The sequence below is a fragment of the Megalobrama amblycephala genome, linkage group LG5, assembly GCF_018812025.1.
Source record: "Megalobrama amblycephala isolate DHTTF-2021 linkage group LG5, ASM1881202v1, whole genome shotgun sequence".
In the NCBI taxonomy this organism is placed as follows: Eukaryota; Metazoa; Chordata; class Actinopteri; order Cypriniformes; family Xenocyprididae; genus Megalobrama; species Megalobrama amblycephala.
In genome coordinates, this window is record NC_063048.1 from 37,329,865 (window position 1) to 37,351,498 (window position 21,634).

At 39.2% G+C, this 21,634-nt stretch overlaps 2 protein-coding genes across 2 annotated transcripts in view; one reads left to right on the plus strand and one right to left on the minus strand.

Moving 5' to 3' along the window:
• Positions 1-14,370, plus strand: part of LOC125269271 (serine/threonine-protein kinase PAK 6) — a 42,023-nt gene extending 27,653 nt beyond the window's left edge. The window contains exons 3-9 of the mRNA XM_048192162.1: positions 3,349-3,996; positions 6,473-7,009; positions 9,303-9,436; positions 11,620-11,746; positions 11,870-11,995; positions 12,087-12,221; positions 13,541-14,370. Of these exons, the coding sequence (XP_048048119.1) occupies positions 3,349-3,996; positions 6,473-7,009; positions 9,303-9,436; positions 11,620-11,746; positions 11,870-11,995; positions 12,087-12,221; positions 13,541-13,708 (1,875 nt within the window). The 3' untranslated portion in view covers positions 13,709-14,370. The remainder of the gene's footprint in view (positions 1-3,348; positions 3,997-6,472; positions 7,010-9,302; positions 9,437-11,619; positions 11,747-11,869; positions 11,996-12,086; positions 12,222-13,540) is intronic.
• Positions 14,371-18,868: 4,498 nt separating this feature from the next.
• Positions 18,869-21,324, minus strand: LOC125269273. Its single transcript, XM_048192164.1, has one exon. It carries the CDS (start codon positions 21,279-21,281, stop codon positions 19,932-19,934), a length of 1,350 nt encoding a protein of 449 aa, XP_048048121.1. The 5' UTR covers positions 21,282-21,324; the 3' UTR covers positions 18,869-19,931.
• Between the last annotated feature and the right edge of the window lie 310 nt (positions 21,325-21,634).

Below are 21,634 nucleotides of genomic sequence, written 5' to 3' on the forward strand. Positions count from 1 at the left end.
ACTTTCCAGGCTTTGCGGCGGCGCGTTTCCCCTCGAGGGAAGCCAACGGCGCTCGGAAACACATGTTTTTTTCCTCTGTCACATTGGCTTCTTATCTATCACAGGCCTCAACTAACAGCCCTGCTGTGAACACCGATTCAGAGCGCTGAATCCTCGGAGGGAGAAAAGATTTATTACCTCACGCTGGCAATTAATAATGATGCATGCTGGCCGCCACCACTGCCAGACTCAGGCGTAAAAACTGCAACTCCAAGCAAAAGAGCCATCTAAAGATCTCTGTTCTTCTATGCGTGAACATATGCTTGCTCTGAATTACTTCATGAATGTGATGTCAGAGTGTTTGATGGGGAAATCAAATGCATTTTGAATGAATGATTTTCAAACTTACTTGAAAAGCAAAATGACTTTTGTTTTCTGCTGAAATGTGCTCTGCACCTTCATTTGTGGATGTTGTTAGACATCAGTTGTCCCTTCTCTTCTCCATCTTATTGTCTGCTGGTGAATATGTGCCCTGAGCTCGTGTCACTTCCGTCAAAACCTCTGTGAATAAAGCACACGACAGCTGTCAGTAAATGCTGCAAATATAATACAGACACATGAATGTCACATCTTTTCTGAAAAGTATGAGCAAAGTGTGCGGTGTGTCCTCAGTTTGAACTTCATTGAACGTCATTCTTAGGAAGCGGTGCCTGTTTTTGTTTTGTTATTAATGTTTTTTCCTTACAATAAAAAGAAGTGAGCTGCAAAAATGGCATTTCTGCAAACAGGATGGACTCATTTGTATTTTTACCTTTTACATTTTTGCTCTTCACATTTGTCACTGCCTATTTGTTTAAAAGGTTTTTCCTTTGCTTTGGTCTTTATTTGCAAGTAAATAAATAAATCCGTCCATCCATCCATTTAGCAGAAATGCCATTTTTGCAGCTCACTTTCTTTTTTTATTATAATGGAAATAAAACAGCAACAAAACCAGTGTTGGAGGTAATGCATTACAAGTTACGTAATTAGATTACTTTTTCAAGTAACTAGTAAAGTAACACATTAGTTTTAAATTTACAACAAAATATTAATATTTTCAAGTAAGTAAAGCAAATTACATGTGTGAACATGATGGTTATTGCAGTTCTAGACTAAATGTGAGCATTTACTCACCTCACTCGCACAAAAACTGATTCAGTATTCCTTAAAAATGAATAAAAACAGTGAAATGCAAAGTCAGAATATTACGCAAACCTGCAATAATTAAGTAGGTTAAGTAATACAAATACACCATGGCCTGGTTTCACAGACAGGACTTAGGCTAAGCCAGGATTAGGTCTTATTTCAATTAAGGCATTTAAGTAGCTTTTATAAACGTACCCTAGTAAAAACATTACTGGTGTGCATCTTGAGACAAAACAATGGCTCTGACATATTTTAAGATCTGTCAGTGGAAGTTGCTTTCAGTTAAAACAGCTCAAACATGCAGTTTCGTCTAGGACTAGCTTAAGCCTTGTCTGTGAAACCAGGGGTTTATGTACTTAATCTCACTTTACTTACCAATGTCTTTGCTGCTGAGCTTGATGATCCAATTCAACCATACGAATAATCAAAAATGACATCACATTAGTGTTTTATGTGCTAAATTGAGTGTTGAACTTTCTTCTTCTGCAATCCAGAATGGCAGCACAGCTGAAAGGTTTGTTTGAGCTGCGCCCTCTATTGTACAGGCTGGGTGTATTTCAGCAGTGGCGTGTAACGCAGTTACTCTTTGGCGGATTGAATTTTATATATAATATATACATTTTCAATAGTCTTTTAAAAAGGCATCTGAAATAATAAACTAAGTGCAATGTAGTGTTGTCAAAAAATATTGATTTTTTCAATATATATTAATACTGAAATATCTGAAATGCTTCCAATACTCCATATACGATACCAGCTGCACTTTCTTTCTCTCATCTCTCCTACAGCGGGTCGACACACAAACCTGCTTTGTTTCATTTGCTCCGGATTAATATTGTTGATGTTACAGGGTTTGAATTTGCACATAAAGCCACCTCTCAGTACTGAATTGAGTTCCTTTTCGCTGCTTGTTGTGCTTAAGCGGTCAAATACACACAAAATAATGTCAAAATGCCAGTCAAGTGATGTTTTAAGTGAATGTAAACAGTTGAGAAAGAAAACGCATGTGTAACAGTGTAATGGATCAGTGCGTCAGGTCTTAAAGTGACAGCAGCCTAATATACCTGCTGCCAAATTATGAGATAATATTAAAAATATCTATATGGCAGTTTTTCCAAAATTGTGGCCAGTGAAAATGCTGAGTGGATAGTAATTTTGGAAAACCACAGTGGCTGGTGAACAAAAAGTTAATGTCAAGCATATTTATTAAGCTCTTATTCACTTTCCCTTGTATATATATAACACACCTGTACAGTACATATATTATGTATATTTATAATACATATTTATTTTTTTCACTGATTCTTAAAAGTAACTTTCCCTAACACTGAACAAAACAAAAAACATGTTATAACAATCAAATACTAATAAGCAATAAATAAATAAATAAATAAATAAATAAAAATAAAAATATAAATAATATTATTATAAATAACATAAACATATACACTCTAAAAATGCTGGGTTAAAAATAACCCAAGTTGGGTTAAATATGGACAAACCCAGTGAACAGTTTGCACAACCTGCTGGGTAGTTTATTTAACTCAACTATTGTTTAAAAATGACTGTATTGATTGCTTAAAATGAACCCAAAGTATGTTGGAAATGAACATTTATTAATATGTTTAATAAATAATAATTAAACAATAAACATTTATTAAATTAATGTTTACCTTTTGAATTACTCTAGTAATTTTGTGTCTGATTTTTAATTTCCTATTTTGGGTTCATTTTAAGTCAGCCATATAGTCCTTTTTAATCAATACTTACTGTAAGTTAAATAAAACTGACCAACAGGTTGGTCAAACATTTAACTCAACCACTGGGTTAAAACAACCCAATCGCTGGGTCTGTCCATTATCAACCCAACTTGGGTTGTTTTTAACCCAGCATTTTTTTAGAGTGTGCATTTATATCATCTGTAAATGAAGGCGACATAAATGGCATCATCAAAAATGAACAAAACAGGCTCTTTGTTAAAAAGGTTTTACTTCACTTTGGTCTTTATTTGCAATAGCTCAGACGAGTCATTCAGTGTTTCTCAAACACAAATCAGCCAGAAATAGGCTCCTTAGAGGAAAGTGTGATTTTGAGTTCATCCGCACCCAGGTGAATTCACACGCTCTTTAAATAGCGCCGTGTTTCAGTTCGCATTAATCACAAACCGCCTCTCCTCCTCCCCAGACCATCGTGCGAGGCAGTATGATCGGCCATGGAGACTACATCTCAGCCATGCTGTCCGACATGAGCCGGCTGTCCGTCACCAGCTCCAACTCCCTGCGCAAGAGCAGCCCGTCGGCACGCAAGAGAGCGCAGTCGCTCGGCCGCCTGGGGGAAGTGAACGAGGCCGACGCCTATCAGTACGAAGGACTCGATGAAGCCGAACCACACTGGGGTGACAGGTCACGAAACATCCACAGCGAGAGCGGCACGCCGTACATGGGCCTGAAGAAGAGCATTACACTCCAGCCCAACGGCGTCCTGCCCAGGGCCAAATCCACCTATGAGGTCAGCATGAGCTCTCTGGAGGGGCCTCCACCCCCTCCGGCCCTTCCGGCCCCTCCGCCGCCCCCCATCCCCGTCCCAGAGCCGCCCAGATCCATGTATCTGGGTGGAGATGTGGGGAGCCCCACCGAGAGGCTCATGATGAGACGAGAGTTTCCCATCGTGTTCGCACACAACCAGAGGCCCATCACCTGTTTCTACAGCCCCACGATGCCCATGCAGCATCCGCACGGAGACAGTCTCACTCCGGACATGAGGACGGCCAACAGACTGCTGGTCCATCCGCAAAACAGCCCAGGGAGACCATTCTCCTCATATGACCTGAAGGTAAACACATGTCCAACGTCTGTGGCCAACAGGCTCTTTATGGAAGTGTATTTCTGCCATGGAAAAACATATGAAAAAAGGCAATTCTGACATTTTTCCTTTAGAATTCAAATCAAGGCAAGTCACCTTTATTTCTACAGTGCTTTACACAGTACAGATTGTTTCAAAGCAGCTTCACATTAAAGAGTTAATTCACCCTAAAAATGAAAATTATCCCATAATTTACTCACCCTCACGCCATCCTACACTCTAAAAAGTGCTGGGTTAAAACAACCCAAGTTGGGTTGAAAATTGACAAACCCAGCAATTGGGTTGTTTTAACCCAGCGGTTGGGTTAAATGTTTGCCCAACATGCTGGGTAGTTTTATTTAACCCAACTATTGTTTAAAAATGACTATATGTCTGGCATAAAATGAACCCAAAATATGTTGGAAATTAAAAATCAGACACATAATTACTAGAGGAAACAATAATAATCAAAAGGTGAACATTTATTAATAAGCAATTTATTAAATGTTCTTTTATTAAAAATATTAATAAATGATAGTTTCCAAAATATTTTGTGTTCATTTTAAGCAAGCAATACAGTAATTCTTAAACAGCTGTTGAGTAAAATAAAACTACCCAGCAGGTTGGGCAAACTGGGATAAAACAACCCAATCACTGGGTTTGTCCATTTTCAACCCAACTTGGTTGTTTTTAACCCAGCATTTTTAGAGTGTACAGATTGAGAAAGCATTTTAGAGAAAGCAGAGAAAGCAGCTTCACATTAAATGGTATATTCACACAAAAAATGAAAATTATCCCATAATTTACTCACTCTCAAGCCATCTACACTCTAAAAATTGCTGGGATAAAAACAACCCAAGTTGGGTTGAAAATTGCCAAACCCAGTGATTTGGTTGTTTTAACCCGGCGATTGGGATGTCTTAACCCATCGACTGGGATGTCTTAATCCATCGATTGGGATGTCTTAACCTATCGATTGGGATGTCTTAACCCATCGATTGGGATGTTTTAACCCCGGCGATTGGGATGTTTTAACCCGGCGATTGGGATGTCTTAACCCATCGACTGGGATGTCTTAACCCATCGATTGGGATGTTTTAACCTGGCGATTGGGATGTCTTAACCCATCAATTGGGATGTTTTAACCCGGCGATTGGGATGTCTTAACCCGTCAATTGGGATGTTTTAACCCGGCGATTGGGATGTCTTAACCCATCAGTTAAATGTTAGTTTCCAAAATATTTTGGGTTCATTTCAAGCAAGCAATACAGTAATTTTTAAACAATAGTTGAGTTAAATTAAACTACCCAGCAGGTTTTACACATTTTTACCCAACAGCTGGGTTAAAACAACTCATTAGCTGGGTTAAAAAAACAAACAATCGATGGGTTTGTCCATTTTCAACCCAACATGGGTTGTTTTTTAGAGTTTAGGTGTATATGACTTCCATCTTTCAATCAAACACAATCAGAGTTATATTAAAAAATATTCTGGCTGTTCCAAGCTTCATAATGGGAGTAAATAGTAAATGTGATTTTGAAGCCCAAAAAAGCACATCCATCCATCATAACAGTAATCCATACGACTCCAGGGGGTTAATAAAGGCCTTCTGAAGCGAAGTGATGCATTTTTGTAAGAAAAATATCCATATTTAAAACTTTATAAACAAGAATCACTGGCTTCCGCATGCGAGTCATTAATGGCGGAAGAGTGAATTTTGAGCCAACGTATGACGTATTGATGAACATGGAAGAGCAGAGGATAGAGCAAAACAAAACACCGGTCACGAATTAAGTCTAAAATTAGACTTTTTAAAAAGTGTCATAGGAGCTTGGTGTTAGCATCAAAAAACATCACTTTGCTTCAGAAGGTACTGTATTTTCAGCATCATTACACCATTCTTTAGTGTCACATGATCCTTCAGAAATCATTCTGATACACAGCAAAATCTCCAGAGTTAAATCAGCTCTGCTCAGAGTACATATGAGCGCTCTCTAAATAGTGTTAAAATAACACTGAAGCAGAGTTAAAGTTAATGAGATAATTAAGCAATTAATTAAGTGATGATGTGCATTAGTGATGAACACCTGCTGTTAACAAGCAGAATCACTGAAGAAAAGAGAAACACAAGAACTACCACTGACTTCAGTCACAGCCTTATTAATTGCTTAATTATCTCATTAACTTTAACTCTGCTTCAGTGTTACTTTAACACTATTTAGAGAGGGACCATATGTACTCTGAGCAGAGTTGATTTAACTCTGGGGATTTTACTGTGCATGCTGATTTGCTCTGATTTCATTCAAAAGATATTTAAAAAAAAGAAATTAATAATTTTATTCAGCAAGGATGCATTAAAGTCACTCAAGTTTTTGTCGTGCGAATGCATGTTAATGAGAAAAGCAGGTTAATGCAGAAATGTGATGTTCTGTTGAAGATCACTGCCTAATTTCTGTTTGTCCTTCAGGCCGACGCAGCCATGAGACACCAGCCGGGATATTTGCACAGCGGCACCAGCAGTCCTCTCATGAGCGGCACAAGGCCACACAAAACCGTCCGTTCCTCCTCCAGCTACACGATCGGACTCTCACCCAACATCAGTTATCGGCCCACCGGTCCAGACCCCTTTATGAGACACTCGGGCTGCCCGAACCCAGGACTCTACCCTAGACAGGACAGTCCGTCCCAGCCCCGGCCGTCCCCCACCGGCTCTCTGGCCAACAGCCCTCCGGGAACCTGCTCGCCTGCATTCAGACCCCCACTGTACCCCTCGCCGCGCCCGCCGCCCGACCCCCCGAAAGTCACCCACGAGCAGTTCAAGGCTGCCCTGCAGATGGTGGTGGATAAAGGAGACCCACGCTCATATCTGGAGAACTTTGTGAAGATCGGAGAGGGATCGACGGGTGTGGTGTGCATCGCCCGCGAGAAACACAGTGGACGCGTGGTGGCCGTTAAGATGATGGACCTCAGGAGACAACAGCGCAGAGAGCTGCTCTTCAACGAGGTGAAACTAAGAACATTTTATCCAGCCCATGTCATCCAAGATGTTCATGTCTTTCTTTCTTCAGTCGAAAAGAAATGAAGGTTTTTGAGGAAAACATTCCAGGATTTTTCTCCATATAGTGGACTTCACTGGGGTTCAACGGGTTGAAGGTCCAAATGTCAGTTTCAGTGCAGCTTCAAAGAACTCTACATGATCCCAGACGAGGAAGAGTCTTATCTAGAGAAACCATTGGCCATTTTCGAAAAAAACATTAAAATGTATACACTTTTTAACCACAAATGCTCGTCTTGCACTGCTCTCCTATGCGCCACGCGTTACGTAATCATGTTGGAAAGGTCACACGTGACGTAGGCAGAAGTACCGATCCAGTGTTTACAAAGGGAATGGTCAAAGATTAAGTCAAACGCCCTTTACAAAAAAAGGTAAAACAACGATGTCGGACAATTTTGAAGTTGGAGGAGAAAATGAGATGGAGTTTTTCGCCTTACCACAGTACTTCCGCCTACATCAAGTATGACCTTTCCAACATGATTACGTAATGCGTGGCACATCTCAGAGCAGTGCAAGATGAGCATTTATGGTTAAAAAGTATATAATTTTAATATTTTTAGAAAATGAGCGATGGTTTCTCTAGATAAGACTCTTATTCCTCGTCTGGGATCATGTAGAGTTCTTTGAAGCTGCACTGAAACTGACATTTGGACCTTCAACCCGTTGAACCCCAGTGAAGTCCACTATATGGAGAAAAATCCTGGAATGTTTTCCTCAGAAACCTTCGTTTCTTTCCAACCGAAGAAAGAAAGACAAACATCTTGGATGACATGGAGGTGAGTACATTTTAATTCTGAAGTGAACTAATCCTTTAATACACGCAGTTCTACCCTAATATTTAAAATCCCCCTGTAATCAATCATTTTATCCCTTAAAACTCATCTTTGATCACCAAAATTACATATTTAAACGTTTTTTTCCTGTGAAAACCGTTGCTTCATTTAGTAAATGCAGATCTATGAATATGCTAATTAGCCCGCCTCCACTCACTCGCACAAGCTTAGAGATCCGCTCGGTCAACTTACTGAGGTAAACGCTGCACAATGGTATCGCTTTTTACAACGTTGGACACATAACGGTAATTAATATGATTATCCTTTTGCTTGACAGCTAATAATGTGTTGCTAATGTTACACAAACCATGTTCAAACCAATCAATATCCTTACAAACGATTTGAACAACTCAGAACGTCAGTGGAGAAACGCATATAGTCCATCACAACGCCATCATATACATAATTCACCCGCTATATTGCTAAATGCACATGGTTTTTCATATTAACAGATAAATATATAGTGGTCATAGTTGATATGATATGCTAAAGCCCGCCCCCCTCAAGACGTGATTGGTTACAAGGTAGTTTATGATGTTAGAAACACCAGTGATTTCAAACCACGTGTGTTTAGACAAAGAACCTTTAAGACAAGTCATTTCACTCGGCGGCCATCTTTGAAACGCCTCTCGGGCATCCTGGGCATCATGCAATCTCTTTGAATGAGGAAACATCAAATTCTCCAAAACTGTTCTCCAACCTTACTATTAAATTTCATATTTGAAATCACCAATGAAATCTAACAACAACCGGCTCATAAATTGTATTTCTAAACGCTCAAATCGTGACAAAAAAAACTGTATTTTTCAGGCTGGATCAAGCTAATGCGCATGCGCAGACCTAAATGCGCATCTCTTCGGAGGCGCACGTCTGACTGTTTCTATAGAAACCGGTGATTCTAACGGCCGCTGAAGTGACGCGATGACTTTACCAGTCGGCGATTGGCTCTTATTTAGAAGGCGGGACTTATTCCGCCATATTGCGCGTTACACTTTCTCCCATTCAAAACAATACGAGTGACACGTCTTGTGTTATTCTATAGTCTTTGGTTTAGATCACTGCAGTTTAAAGAGAAAATACTCAACAATGGTGTTGACTTATGAATTTGCACATGGTTGGTCTTAAATCATAAAATTAAAAACACTACATAGACATATGAACAACATTAAAAACTTGATCTTCACCACAGGGAGACATTAAAGGGTTAGTTCACCCAAAAATGAAAATTCTGTCATTAATTACTCATCTTCAGAACACAAATTAAGATATTTTTGATGAAATCTGAGAGATTTCTGTCCCTCCACTGACAGCTACGCAACTGAAACCTTAAATGTTATCAAATCAAACTAAAATAAAAGCATAAATGACCACTGTTGCATTGATCAGACTGTGTCGGTCTGTGTTCACAGGTGGTGATTATGAGAGATTACCAGCACAGGAACGTGGTGGAGATGTTCAAGAGCGCTCTGGTGGAGGAGGAACTCTGGGTAATCATGGAGTATCTGCAGGGAGGAGCTTTAACAAACATTGTGTCTGAAACCAGGTATGAAAGCATGAAGGAGCGACTCGTTTATCTCTTCCTTCTGTTTCATGAAAGTAGAGAACTGGATTTCTTAGACGATTAATCTTGAGGTTCATGTTTTCAGTGATTGCAGTTCTGCTGTAAGGATGAGCAGGAGACAAGCTGCAAACACTAATCCCATGTTGTGTTATTGTAGTGTTTTATTCATACCACAAGAGGGTGATGTACAGTTAACTCATTGATCTGCTCAGGTTTGGCTGTGCATCTCCTGCATGTATTCGGACTTTAATTTGATTAGACGATCAGATTAGAGGACGTTGTGATGACATGCAGGGGGATTTGATTAGTGGTGTAATTAGTTTGGTAAATGCATGTCTCTCTTTGTCTGATGAAGGACTAGATTTACATGAATCCACACAAACGCGCCTCTATGCCACATCCTCTCAGGCCCGAGACGGCAAACAGGAATTGGCATGGCAGAAGGACGAGATCTGACCCGAGCGTTGAGAGGACACGTTCACAAACATGATTGATTCTGCACACAGTGCCAGAAGACAGCAGAGCAGCTTTAGTTCAGATCAGCAGGATTAGGATTCAAGAATTAGGCTATTTTCACACTGATTTGACAAGCAATTAAATGACATGAATAAATTAATATGCCTGCATCTCAAAAAGTGTTTTTCTGGACAAACAAAATCTGTTAATACAAATCTCTATATAAATAATAATAATAATAACCAAAACATTCCTTTACAGCAGCCTAAACCTAATATCATAAATATATAAAAGGAAAAAAAAAAAAAAATAGTCAACAAATTAAAATTAAAATATTAAAATAAAATAAATTATAAAAAATTTGATTTGAAGACTTTTTGTTTGAAAAACAATTATATGACATGAATAAATTAATAAGTGTCTCAAAAAGTGTTTTCTAGACAAACAAAATCTGTTTTAAATTATATATATAAATAATATATACATAATAATAATAATAAAGAACCAAAACATTATTTTACAGTAGGATAAACCTAATATCATAAATATACAAAAGTATTATTTAAAAAAATAATTAGTCAATCAATTAAATTGGCCAAATAAAATAATTTTCAAACTTATTTGAAGACATTTTGTTTAACAAGTAATTTTATGACATGAATAAATGAATAAGTCTGCATCTCAAAAAGTTTTTTCTAGACAAACAAAATCTGTTTTTGAATTAAATATAAATAATATATGAATAATATTAATAATAAATGAACCAAAACATTGCTTTACAGCAGGATAAACCTAATATCATTAATATACATAAGAAAATGTTTTAAAAAAATTAATTAGTTATCAAATTAAATAAAAATAAAAATAAAAATATTCAAAATTATTTGAAGACATTGTGATTGACAAGCAATTATATGACAAAATAGGGCTAAAAGTTTTTTGGATATTTTTGCATTTGCTCTCGAAACATTTAAAAAGGTCATTTTTTTGCCCTCCAGTTAGCTATTGTTACAAAGTACAAACAAATAGTTTACTGCAAAAAATAATAATAATAATAATAAAGACAGTGACAATTGCTGCTTTTTTCACAATGAACACGAAAGGAACATTTAAAAATCGTTCGTACTTAAAGGTACCAAAATAAAAATATGCTAAATAAATTGGAAAACTATTGATTGAGTGGATGATTCACTGACTGATTGGCCAATTTATCTCTGTGCAAAAAACATGAAAGCTCAATATCATGACATACTCTTAGATCAACTACAAAATTACACTGGTATTCAGGGACAGGCATTAAGGTGGTTTAGATCGTACCTATCAGACTATTCCCATATTGTCTATTTAAGCGGGGAAAAATCCAAGATACCGTCAGTAAATGATGGAGTGCAGCAGGGCTCTGTGTTAGGCCCTTTGTTGTTTTCAATATATATGCTGCTGCCACTTGGCAACATTGGAAAACTCCAGCATTTTGATCGACATTGACTGAGTGAATTATTCAATGACTGATTTAAACACCTCTGATTGGCCAATTTATTGTATGTAAACGCAGCAGGAATAAAACTAGATTCTGAAATGATATGAATCTTATGATTATCCTGGTGTGGTGAAAGAAAGTAAACTGAAAAACAATAGATGCATTAAGAAATGGCCACTTAAAGCTGTTGTGAAGCACCGTTATGTAAGTGTGTCCTTGATATTGTGTCCAGGCTGAGCGAGGAGCAGATCGCCACGGTGTGTGAGGCCGTGCTGCAGGCGCTCGCGTATCTCCACTCACAAGGCGTCATCCACAGAGACATCAAGAGCGACTCCATCCTGCTCTCGCTGGACGGCCGCGTGAGTCCATCTGTCTCTCTGTTAACCGCCTTCATCTTCACTTCCTCTGATATGATCATATGGAAGCTTGTTTGTGAAATATGTGTTTTAAGCTCTTATCTTGTCTCTATGTTTCGACATTAGATCAAGCTGTCAGACTTTGGATTTTGCGCTCAGATCAGTAAAGATATCCCTAAGAGGAAGTCTTTGGTGGGCACGCCGTATTGGATGGCTCCTGAGGTCATCTCTAAGTCTCCGTATGGAACTGAGGTACAGCACAAATCAAAGACACGTTAACTCGTTGACAGCAGATGTAATTAAAAATAAGGACCGAAAAGAAAATGTGTGCTGGAATCTGCAGGTGGATGTTTGGTCTCTGGGCATCATGGTGGTGGAGATGGTGGATGGGGAACCTCCGTATTTCAGTGAAACTCCTGTGGCTGCGATGAAGCGGCTGAGAGACGAGCCGGCGCCCAGCGTACGCAACGTTCATCAGGTTAGAGGAATATATATTTGTCCATTCATCACAGTGAGGCAGACATCAAGACAGAGAGAAACACACGGGTACAGACGGACAGACAGTTAAGCATTCTTGGCTCAAAGTAATGACATGAAAAATAATTATGGGCCAAGTAAGTAAGTAAGTAAGTAAGTAAGTAAGTAAGTAAGTAAGTAAGTAAGTAATTAATTAATTAAAAAATTAATAAATAAATAAATAAAATAAAAAATAAAATAATTAAAATAAAATAAAAAAATTACAAATTAAATTATAAAACAGTAAAATACAATAAAATAAAAAATTACAATTAAATAGTAAATAAAATGATAAAATAGTATACTAAAATAAAATAATAATATAAAATAAAATAACAAAATAAATATAATAAAATAATAAAATATTAAAATAAAATAATAAAATGATAAATTAGAACAATCAAATCAATTAAAATTAAATTAAATAATAAATCACAAATCATTAAAATAAAATAAATATTAAAATAAAATAGTAAAATCAAATATTAAAATTAAATATTTAAATAAAATAAATAAAATAATAAAATAACAATAAAATGAAGTATAAAAAATAAAAAACTACTACAATTAAATAATAAAATAAAATATAAAATAGCACAATAAAATACAATAATAAATAAAATAAATAAAAATAAAAAAAACAAAATAAATAAAATATTAAAAGAAAAGAAATTAAAATAAAACAATAAAAAAATAATAAAATAAATGATTAAAATAAAAACATAAAATAAAATATTCAAACTTATTTGAACCCATTTTGTTTGACAAGAAATTATATGGTATGAATAAATTAATAAGCCTGCATGTCAATAATTTTTTTTTTTCACACAAATAAAATGTATTTTTGAACTCAAAATAATCCTTTATCGGTCACATGTGGTTGAAAACAGCAGGAATAAAACTAGATTTTGACATTTTCTGAAGTGCAAAACTCACCAAAACTCATGTTGCTGGAGTTTAAAGATGTTTAATTTAAAATAAAATGTAGGGTCCCATTCATTGACAACCATATAAGCATTCACCGCGCTATCTAGATAGTCAGCTTGCTGATGTTTCTGGAATTTCGGTCAAATACATGTTTTCGCTGAGTATTAAAAAATACAATACGCTTCAAATGATAATTCATATACACTACTTTACCAACAAGAGCATTCATGTCCAGTTTTCAACTAGGAAACTCGTATTTACAATAATTCTGATAGCACATGAAGGCAGCAGAACCAGGTAATGACATTGTACGTTCATATGCTTGTCTCATCTAAATGTCCTGTTTGTCTGCAGGTGTCCCCGGTGCTTAAGGACTTTCTGGACCGCATGCTGACGCGAGACCCGCTGGAGCGAGCGAGCGCCACCGACCTCCTGGAGCATCCCTTCCTCCTGCAGGCCAGCTCTCCGCAGTGCCTGGTGCCCCTAGTGGAGCAGTACCGCAAGCGCATGTCCCGCTGCTGAAGTCCCCGCCATCCACCCGGCGCCTACGGAATGAAAAAGAACCAGAAAAGCAGTGGCTTTTCCGGCCTGCCAGAGTGGAAAGCACCCAGAGCAACCGGGACTGAGAGGGCTGTTTTAGGAGATATGAACTCACACAGCCATTTTCTTCCACCCGAGGACGTACGATTGGTGCTTAAAAGGCAGTGAATTAGAGCAGAAGTGCGTCTGACTGAAAACGCCACTGGGTTTTATTGTGTTTTTTGTGAAGCTGCTCATTTTCAGTGTTATCTGCGGCCACAGAAACCTGGAACTACTGAATTTGTACACATCCATCACGCTTGTGTTCGTTTATCAGATATTTTGGCTAAATTTATACTGTTTCGATATAATGATTTTGCTCTCACTGTTGGTTTTTACAGCTGTATTAAACAGTGTTAACACGGATCCATTTGTTAACATTAGTTAACTAACACTGAAAAATACTTTCAAAGCATTTATTAATGTTAATTTCAACATTTACTAATATATTATTATTATTATTATAAACCAAAAGTTGTGTCTGTTGATAAAGTTTAATGGACCTGAACTAACATGAACTAACAGTTGTGTTTTTATTAACTACACAGTAAAATCCCCAGAGTTAAATCAACTCTGCTCAGAGTACATATGGTCCCTCTCTAAACAGTGTTAAAATAACACTGAAGCAGAGTTAAAGTTAATGAGATAATTAAGCAATTAATAAGGCTGTGACTGAAGTCAGTTGTAGTTCTTGTGTTTCTCTTTTTTTCAGTGATTCTGCTTGTTAACAGCAGGTGTTCATCACTAATGCACAATCATCACTTACTTATCTCATTAACTTTATTTTTATTATTTTAACACTATTTACAGAGGGGCCATATGTACTCTGAGCAGAGTTGATTTAACTCTGGAGATTTTGCTGTGTAATGTTAACAAATGTGTTGCTCAGTGTTATTTAATGCATTAACGAACATTAACTAATTGAAACATATTCTAAAGCATTACTTTATTGTCCAAAATCTGGAATTATATAGAATTCAGTTGATGTGCTTCACAAGTTGTATGTATATTGGCTAAATTTCAACAGCTTCAAATGAGGCTCATCCAATCAGATTTTAATGTTTTGTTACATAAGTTGAAACCTAAACCTTTTTTGGGTTGATTTTCATGACTTGCACCATGATTTTGGACATATCGACCACGTTTACTTTCAACAACTAACCGTTTAACACATTTTACCATTTTTAAACTGCAATATTTTACCCAAAATCAGCACAGAAAATGTGAAAGTCCGGGCCTGCTGAAACAGAGATCTTTCGCCACTGTAGGCATATATTTCACCTGCGTTTTAAAGCTTGTGTAAGACTGGCTTGCATGGCTAAACAGTGGCACACGCTTGAATCTCAATCTGAAGAACGAAAACGTTTTTTCAGAAAAGGCGGTGAAATGATGTCATTTGTTGTCAGCACTGACGGGTGCAAAACATTTTTATGAGCCATTGTAACCAATTGTATATATTTTAATGACTTATTTATTATTTTTTGTCAATGGATTGACGAGCACCTGCTTTTGGAAAGGGTGCTGTGAATGGTTTGTAAACCGTGTAAATATTGCATCTGAGCTTGAGATTCTTCAACGGCTGATTTTACTGTAAAGGCGTCAGAAGAACAAATAATGTACATAATCAGAGTGGGAAACAACCCGTGTTTGCATTCGTTCGCATTATTTAATGATGAAAGAGAGAAGGAAATGTTTGTTGGTGTGCGTGTGTGTGTGTGTGTGTTTACATTTTGGATGCAGCATTCATTGTGATATTTTTGCATCCTACCTGTTGTACTGTGATATTTGCTAAATTATCATACTGACAGATTAAAAGTGAGCCAGAGAGAGATGTTGATTTGTGTTTGGGGCCGTTCACACATGACGCATTTATGCATTATTTGTTAAAAGGTACACTGTGTAACTTTTGGCCCTCTAGCAGTTTAAAAACAAAACTGCATCCATTTTGCGGAAGAACATTGTTTTGGTTGTGCTTTGGCTCTACATTACTGTGCAGATGAATATGAAGCTTCACAATAGATAACGCTTTACAATGAGCTACATATGATATCAATAAAACACCTTACTCACCTGTTAAGTAATAAAAACACCATCATCTCCGCGTCGCTTTTACAATATTTCAAATCCTTCAGTTCTCACTATTTCTGAAAAGCCAAGTCAATGTTGATTCTTGTTTTATTACGAGCTCTGTCGCATTCTCTTTTTGTCAGCAGACTCTCCTCTGTTCGGCGTCTGTTTAAAAAGAATGATTCCCAGGAGGGTTGATTTTTAGCAGCTCCATGTCAACCTTTCTCGCTCATGTGACAACTAACCTCTGCCCCTCCCACACCAGACACATGTCAAAGTAGGCGGAGCAACTTCAAATTGAAGAGGCATTGCGCAAACCAATCGGTGCAAAAGTGTTTCAAAAGCATGCGGGTTTCTAATCGCTCTTGCGGTACTTCAATGTCGTACACTCATCGGTCTGCACAGCACCGCTTAAAGTCAAACAAACTGTGGCTGTATCCGAAATCGCATACTTCCCTACTATATAGTAGGTGAAACAGTATGTGACAAAAGTATGTCCAAATTCACAGTACTCATAAAAGAGTAGGCAAAAGTGACATACTATTTATGGCGAGATTCTGAAGTGTGCATACGATGGACACTTTCCTATCCCATGAGGCCATGGGAGATGAAGTGAAATGACACAACTGACGCTGGTCAGACAACATGGTGGATGTAGTATATCCGGATTACATTCATACATTTTTAGCAGTTGAAAAAGTAATTACTTATTGAAAATAAGTATCTACTCAAGAGAGTGTGCGATTTTAGACGCAGCCCTTTTCTCTATTTACAGATATGACGAGACGCGTGGGCTAGTGATGCATGTACGTAATTTCCCGCAAAAAAACATCCTGTCAGGTCTAAAATCTAAACACTTATAATAGGCTTACCATAGTGAATCAGGGTAAGACAAAAACACGTTTTGAAAGAACGTTTTTGTTAATTTTTGATAAAAAAAGATACATAGTGTACCTTTAATGTTTATGTAGCCTACACATGCATCACATGCAAAATGAAAATCATTTGAAAATGAAGATCAATAATTATGCATATGTAACTGGTCCAACTCGACCTGCTCTGCGTGGGTTTCGAACCCGTGTCACTGGCATGGGAGGCAGGCGCGCTAACAAGGACGCTAAAGACCACAGCCTCTAGCGTCAGTTACTAGCACGCCTCTTGAGGCCAGGGGAGTGAAATTTACACACACAGCTCTTACTAGCTTGCCTCTGTTACACTCACCCGCCTAAACCTCACTCCCATCCGGGTCACGGCACCAAATGTAACCATTCCGACTCAACCGGCTCCGAACCGCCGTCCCCAGCATGGGAGGATGGCACACTAACACAGACGCTAAAGACCACAATCTCTAGCATCAGGCGCTAACGCATCTCTTGAGGCCAGGGGAGTGAGGTTTACATGCACAGCTCTTAATAGCTTGCCTCCATTACACTCACCCCCCTGATCCGGGTCACGGCACCAAATATAACCAGTCCGACTCAACCGAGCAGGATTCGAACCGGCGTCTCTGGCATGGGAGATGGGCATGCTAACAAGGACACTACATTCTCTAGCGTCAGTTACTAACAGTTACTTGAGGCCAGGGGAGTGAGGTTTACATGCACAGCTCTTACTAGCTTGCCTCCGTTACACTCACCCGCCTGAACCTCACTCCCATCCGGGTCACGGCACCAAATGTAACCATTCCGACTCAACCGGCTCCGAACCGGCTCCGAACCGCCGTCCCCAGCATGGGAGGATGACGCACTAACACAGACGCTAAAGACCAAAATCTCTAGCGTCAGGCGCTAACGCATCTCTTGAGGCCAGGGGAGTGAGGTTTACATGCACAGCTCTTAATAGCTTGCCTCCGTTACACTCACCCCCCTGATCCGGGTCACGGCACCAAATATAACCTCAACCGAGCAAGATGCGAACCGGCGTCTCTGGCATGGGAGACGGGCATGCTAACAAGGACACTAAATTCTCTAGCGTCAGTTACTAACAGTTACTTGAGGCCAGGGGAGTGAGGTTTACACGCACAGCTCTTACTAGCTTGCCTCCATTACACTCACCCCCCTAAACCTCTCTCCCATCTGGGTCACGGCACCAAATGTAACTGGTCCTACTCGACCCACTCCAAGTGGGATTTGAACCGGCGTCTCCGGCGTGGGAGGTGGGCTCATTAACAAGGCCTCTAGTGTCAGTTACTAGCACACTTCATGAGGCCAGGGAGTGAGATTTTCTTGCTAGCTTGCCTCCCTTACACATATGGTTATTTTTACAGTGTAACATTTTTTAGCAATTTTTGACACATCTTTTTGCAGCTAAATGTTTATAGAGAAAAAAAAATCAACACTCTTAGAAGAACAGGTTCTTCCGTCAGGCACTTCATATATAGAACCTTTTAGCTGTTCCCATCATGGGATCTTTTTATGGATTTAGTTTTAGTTAATTTTTAATTTTAGTTAAACATCTCATAAACATACTTTATCACTGAAAAAAATGGAAATAACTCATTAATGTAAGTATGATGCAATCATTTCTGCTTATATAGAACCTTTTGTCATAAAGTGTTCTTTAAAATTGAGTTAAGAACCCTAGGGTTCTATATGGAACCCCACTGAACCTTTTTTTTCTTCTAAGACCGAACATTAGAACTATATTCAAAGTCTTCTGAAGTTACATGATGGTTTTTGTGAGGAAACAGACCAGTATGAATATAGAAATGAGATTTGGGACCTGCAGTGGAGGGAAGTGAACAATAACAGGCTGTTCCCCTCACAAAACCATGTCATACAAAAGTATTTCCAAACTCATGTGTTTTGTGTGACTCCATCTGTGTTTGAACGCAGGAGGGCATCTGGTGTGAACGGCCCCTTGTTAGTGTGCACAGCTCTGTGTTTGTGTATATGCCAGCAGCCGAGGACACGTGACTCATAATCAAACCTTCTTTCCACGACATTGTGTGATGTGTGCTTGTCTGTTGATGAAAAGAGACATCTACATTTAAATTTTTTAAGAATAAATCATGCATATAAAAGAGCACCGCTATCATGTTTTATTTTGCTTTAAGCATATAAGTGGTTTATTCATATATATGTCTATCAAAAGAAAACAAAATACACACAGACAGATGCTTTGAGTTTATACAGTATAAATTATTGGCATCATAGATATGCAAAGATATACAAAACTGTATTTTAATGCATACAAATCACAAACAGTTATAAGATTCACTTTACTCCACATTTCTCTCTCTTTCTTTCAAGACAAAATATGCTTATAAAAATATAACACGCATGCATTATAGTAATAATAGCTTAATGCAGACACACTTTAGCAGTGCATAATAATGTCAGCAATAATTAAATCACTTCATTATTAGCTGAAGGACATTAATGAATCTACAGAGGCAGTAAAAGACCTTGAGAGCAGTGAGAGAGTTCAAGTTCTTACATTCATGAAGTACACAGCTATTTATAGTGTCGAACATCTCTCTACACTGCAAAAGAAATCTTCTTACTTGGTGTTTTTGTCTTGATTTCCAGTATACTTCTGAACATTCAGATGCAGATAAAGAAAAATTTATCAATATTAAGTGAGTTTATGCTTAAAACAAGAACAAATATCTCCTAGGGGGATCTGAAAAATAATCTTAATTCAAAGGGAAAACAGAACTGCATGCGTCTTGCGGAAAAACATTGTAGCCGGAGCTACTTCTCTCTGTTTATGTCTATGACAAGTCACGCAGGTACTGTGTTAATCCACAGCTGCACGCGCACCAGATACTGATTTCTTGTTTCACTGCAATATTATAAATTTCAGTGTTTATATTTCTAGGACAAGACAAAAACACAGGTTTGGGAAATGGATTCATGATCTACTCGCTCATTATATAAATCTTGTAGATATTGAACACAAAAAAAGTTAGCTTCAATAGCTCCACAAGTACTTGTATTTTGATTTAAGAATGCTTAGATATTTGTACTGGAAAACAAGACAAAAAAATCCATCATTTCTTGCAGTGTGATAGTCATAAACATCTTTGAATTCATTTCCCAGGTCTTTCTAAATGCCCAATATAGTGTTTACCTCATCTAAATATGCCTTTATCGGCTCATTTAAGAGCTGAATTGTTCTCAAACTCGCATCTCACCGCACTGATGCTGTCCACACTGGGCTGGCTGTTCACTCTCATGTGTGTGTGCGAGAATGGGAAGGTCTCGGACCTGGACATCTTCCCTTTAACGTGTCCAGCGTCGCTCGGACAGTCTCTGATGTGCCGCATGAATTCAGGAGCTGTGAATCTGCGCAGCAGCCTGGTCCCGAGTCCGGAGATCCCTGAAGGGCGAGGTTTGATCCTCTCAGGTTCCAGTTCTTCCCGACTGAACAGAAGTTTGCTCTGTCTGGATGTTTTGGGAACTTTCCTGCTCTGGGACTCCTCGAGGTTGATGGTATCGCTCATTTTTGTGCTGTAGAACTTCGCCACGAGAGGTTTTTCATCCTGGAGCGAAGCTCTTTTGAATCGGCTGGCGGATCTGTTGATTTCGCGAACGTCGCCTTGGTAGGATTGCTTTCTGAGGTCCAGGTTGAACGATCGGGTTTTCCCCCAGAGTGGCGTTTCGATGTCTGTCTCGCGTTCTGCACTCCCGGTGCCGCCAACCTCTTTCAACACTGAGTTTTGAATCTGTTTCGAAGCAAACAGCAGATCTCGGTCCGTGTCGGGCAACGGCGGTGGACGTCTGAAGCGGGTTCGCAGGTTGTTGCCGCTGTCGCCTACACGCAGCTGTCTCTGAAACAAAGCCGGAAGGAGTTCCTCATGTCTGCTCTGGATTTGTTTGGAGAACCTCTCCAGAACATGCTTCGGGAGGCGATTGGGCCAACGGAGTTCTTCCACGGGTTCTCCCGTGCTGTTCGTCGGACTCACCATCTTCTTTCCGCAACTACTGAGGGCTTGAACGCACTGATTGTGGCCGAAGAAATCAGCAACTTGTGCGGCCGACTGTCCCGCGTGGTTCGTGCGGTCCAGTCGCAATCCGAGCTTCTTGAACGCCCGCACCAGGAACTCCAAAACTTGATTGTGTCCTCCGCAGGCGGCGTACATCAGGGCGCTGTTTCCCCATGTGTCCGTGAGCTCCGGGTCGGCGTTGAACTGCACCAGGAGCTTCACCGAATCCAGGCGTCCGTGTTCGCAGGCGAGGCTCAAGGCCGTGCGCCCGTGGTCGTCCCGGGCGTTCACGTCCGCGCCTTTCTCCAGCAGAAGCTTGGTGAATTTGGATCTGCTCCCGGGGTCTTGAAGGTTCACGGCGTGCATCAGCAGCGTACGGCTGTTTTCGGTTTTGCCGTTGATGATGCGCCCGTCCAGAGCGTCCAGCACGAAGCGAGCCAGGTGGACTTTACCACTCTGCATGGCTTCCAGGAAGGTTTTGGTGCCGGATCCCTGACACAAATCCTTCGGCCGCAGCATGGCGAGTTTGTCTGGCAGGCAGCTCAGAGTTTCTGAGTCCCGTCTGAGAAAGCGTCTGTGTTTTTATACCTCAGCGCTCTGCACGCCCTCCCTGTGTTGCTACGGAAACAGCCATCTGAGAGCGGAGATGCTGCTATGGAGCCCATTCACAATCACCTCCTCTTTTCTCAGCCGGGAGGGGAGAGAGATACACTAATTCAGTGACAAGAATTACTCAGTGGTTTGTTTTATTCTTCTGTCTGAAAGAAAGGTTGGATATGAAAGGATCCGTTGCCCAAGCAACAGCGTTAACGGCCTTCTCTTTATCATTCCCCTTGGTATATCAAATATATATATACATTTACAGAAGAGGT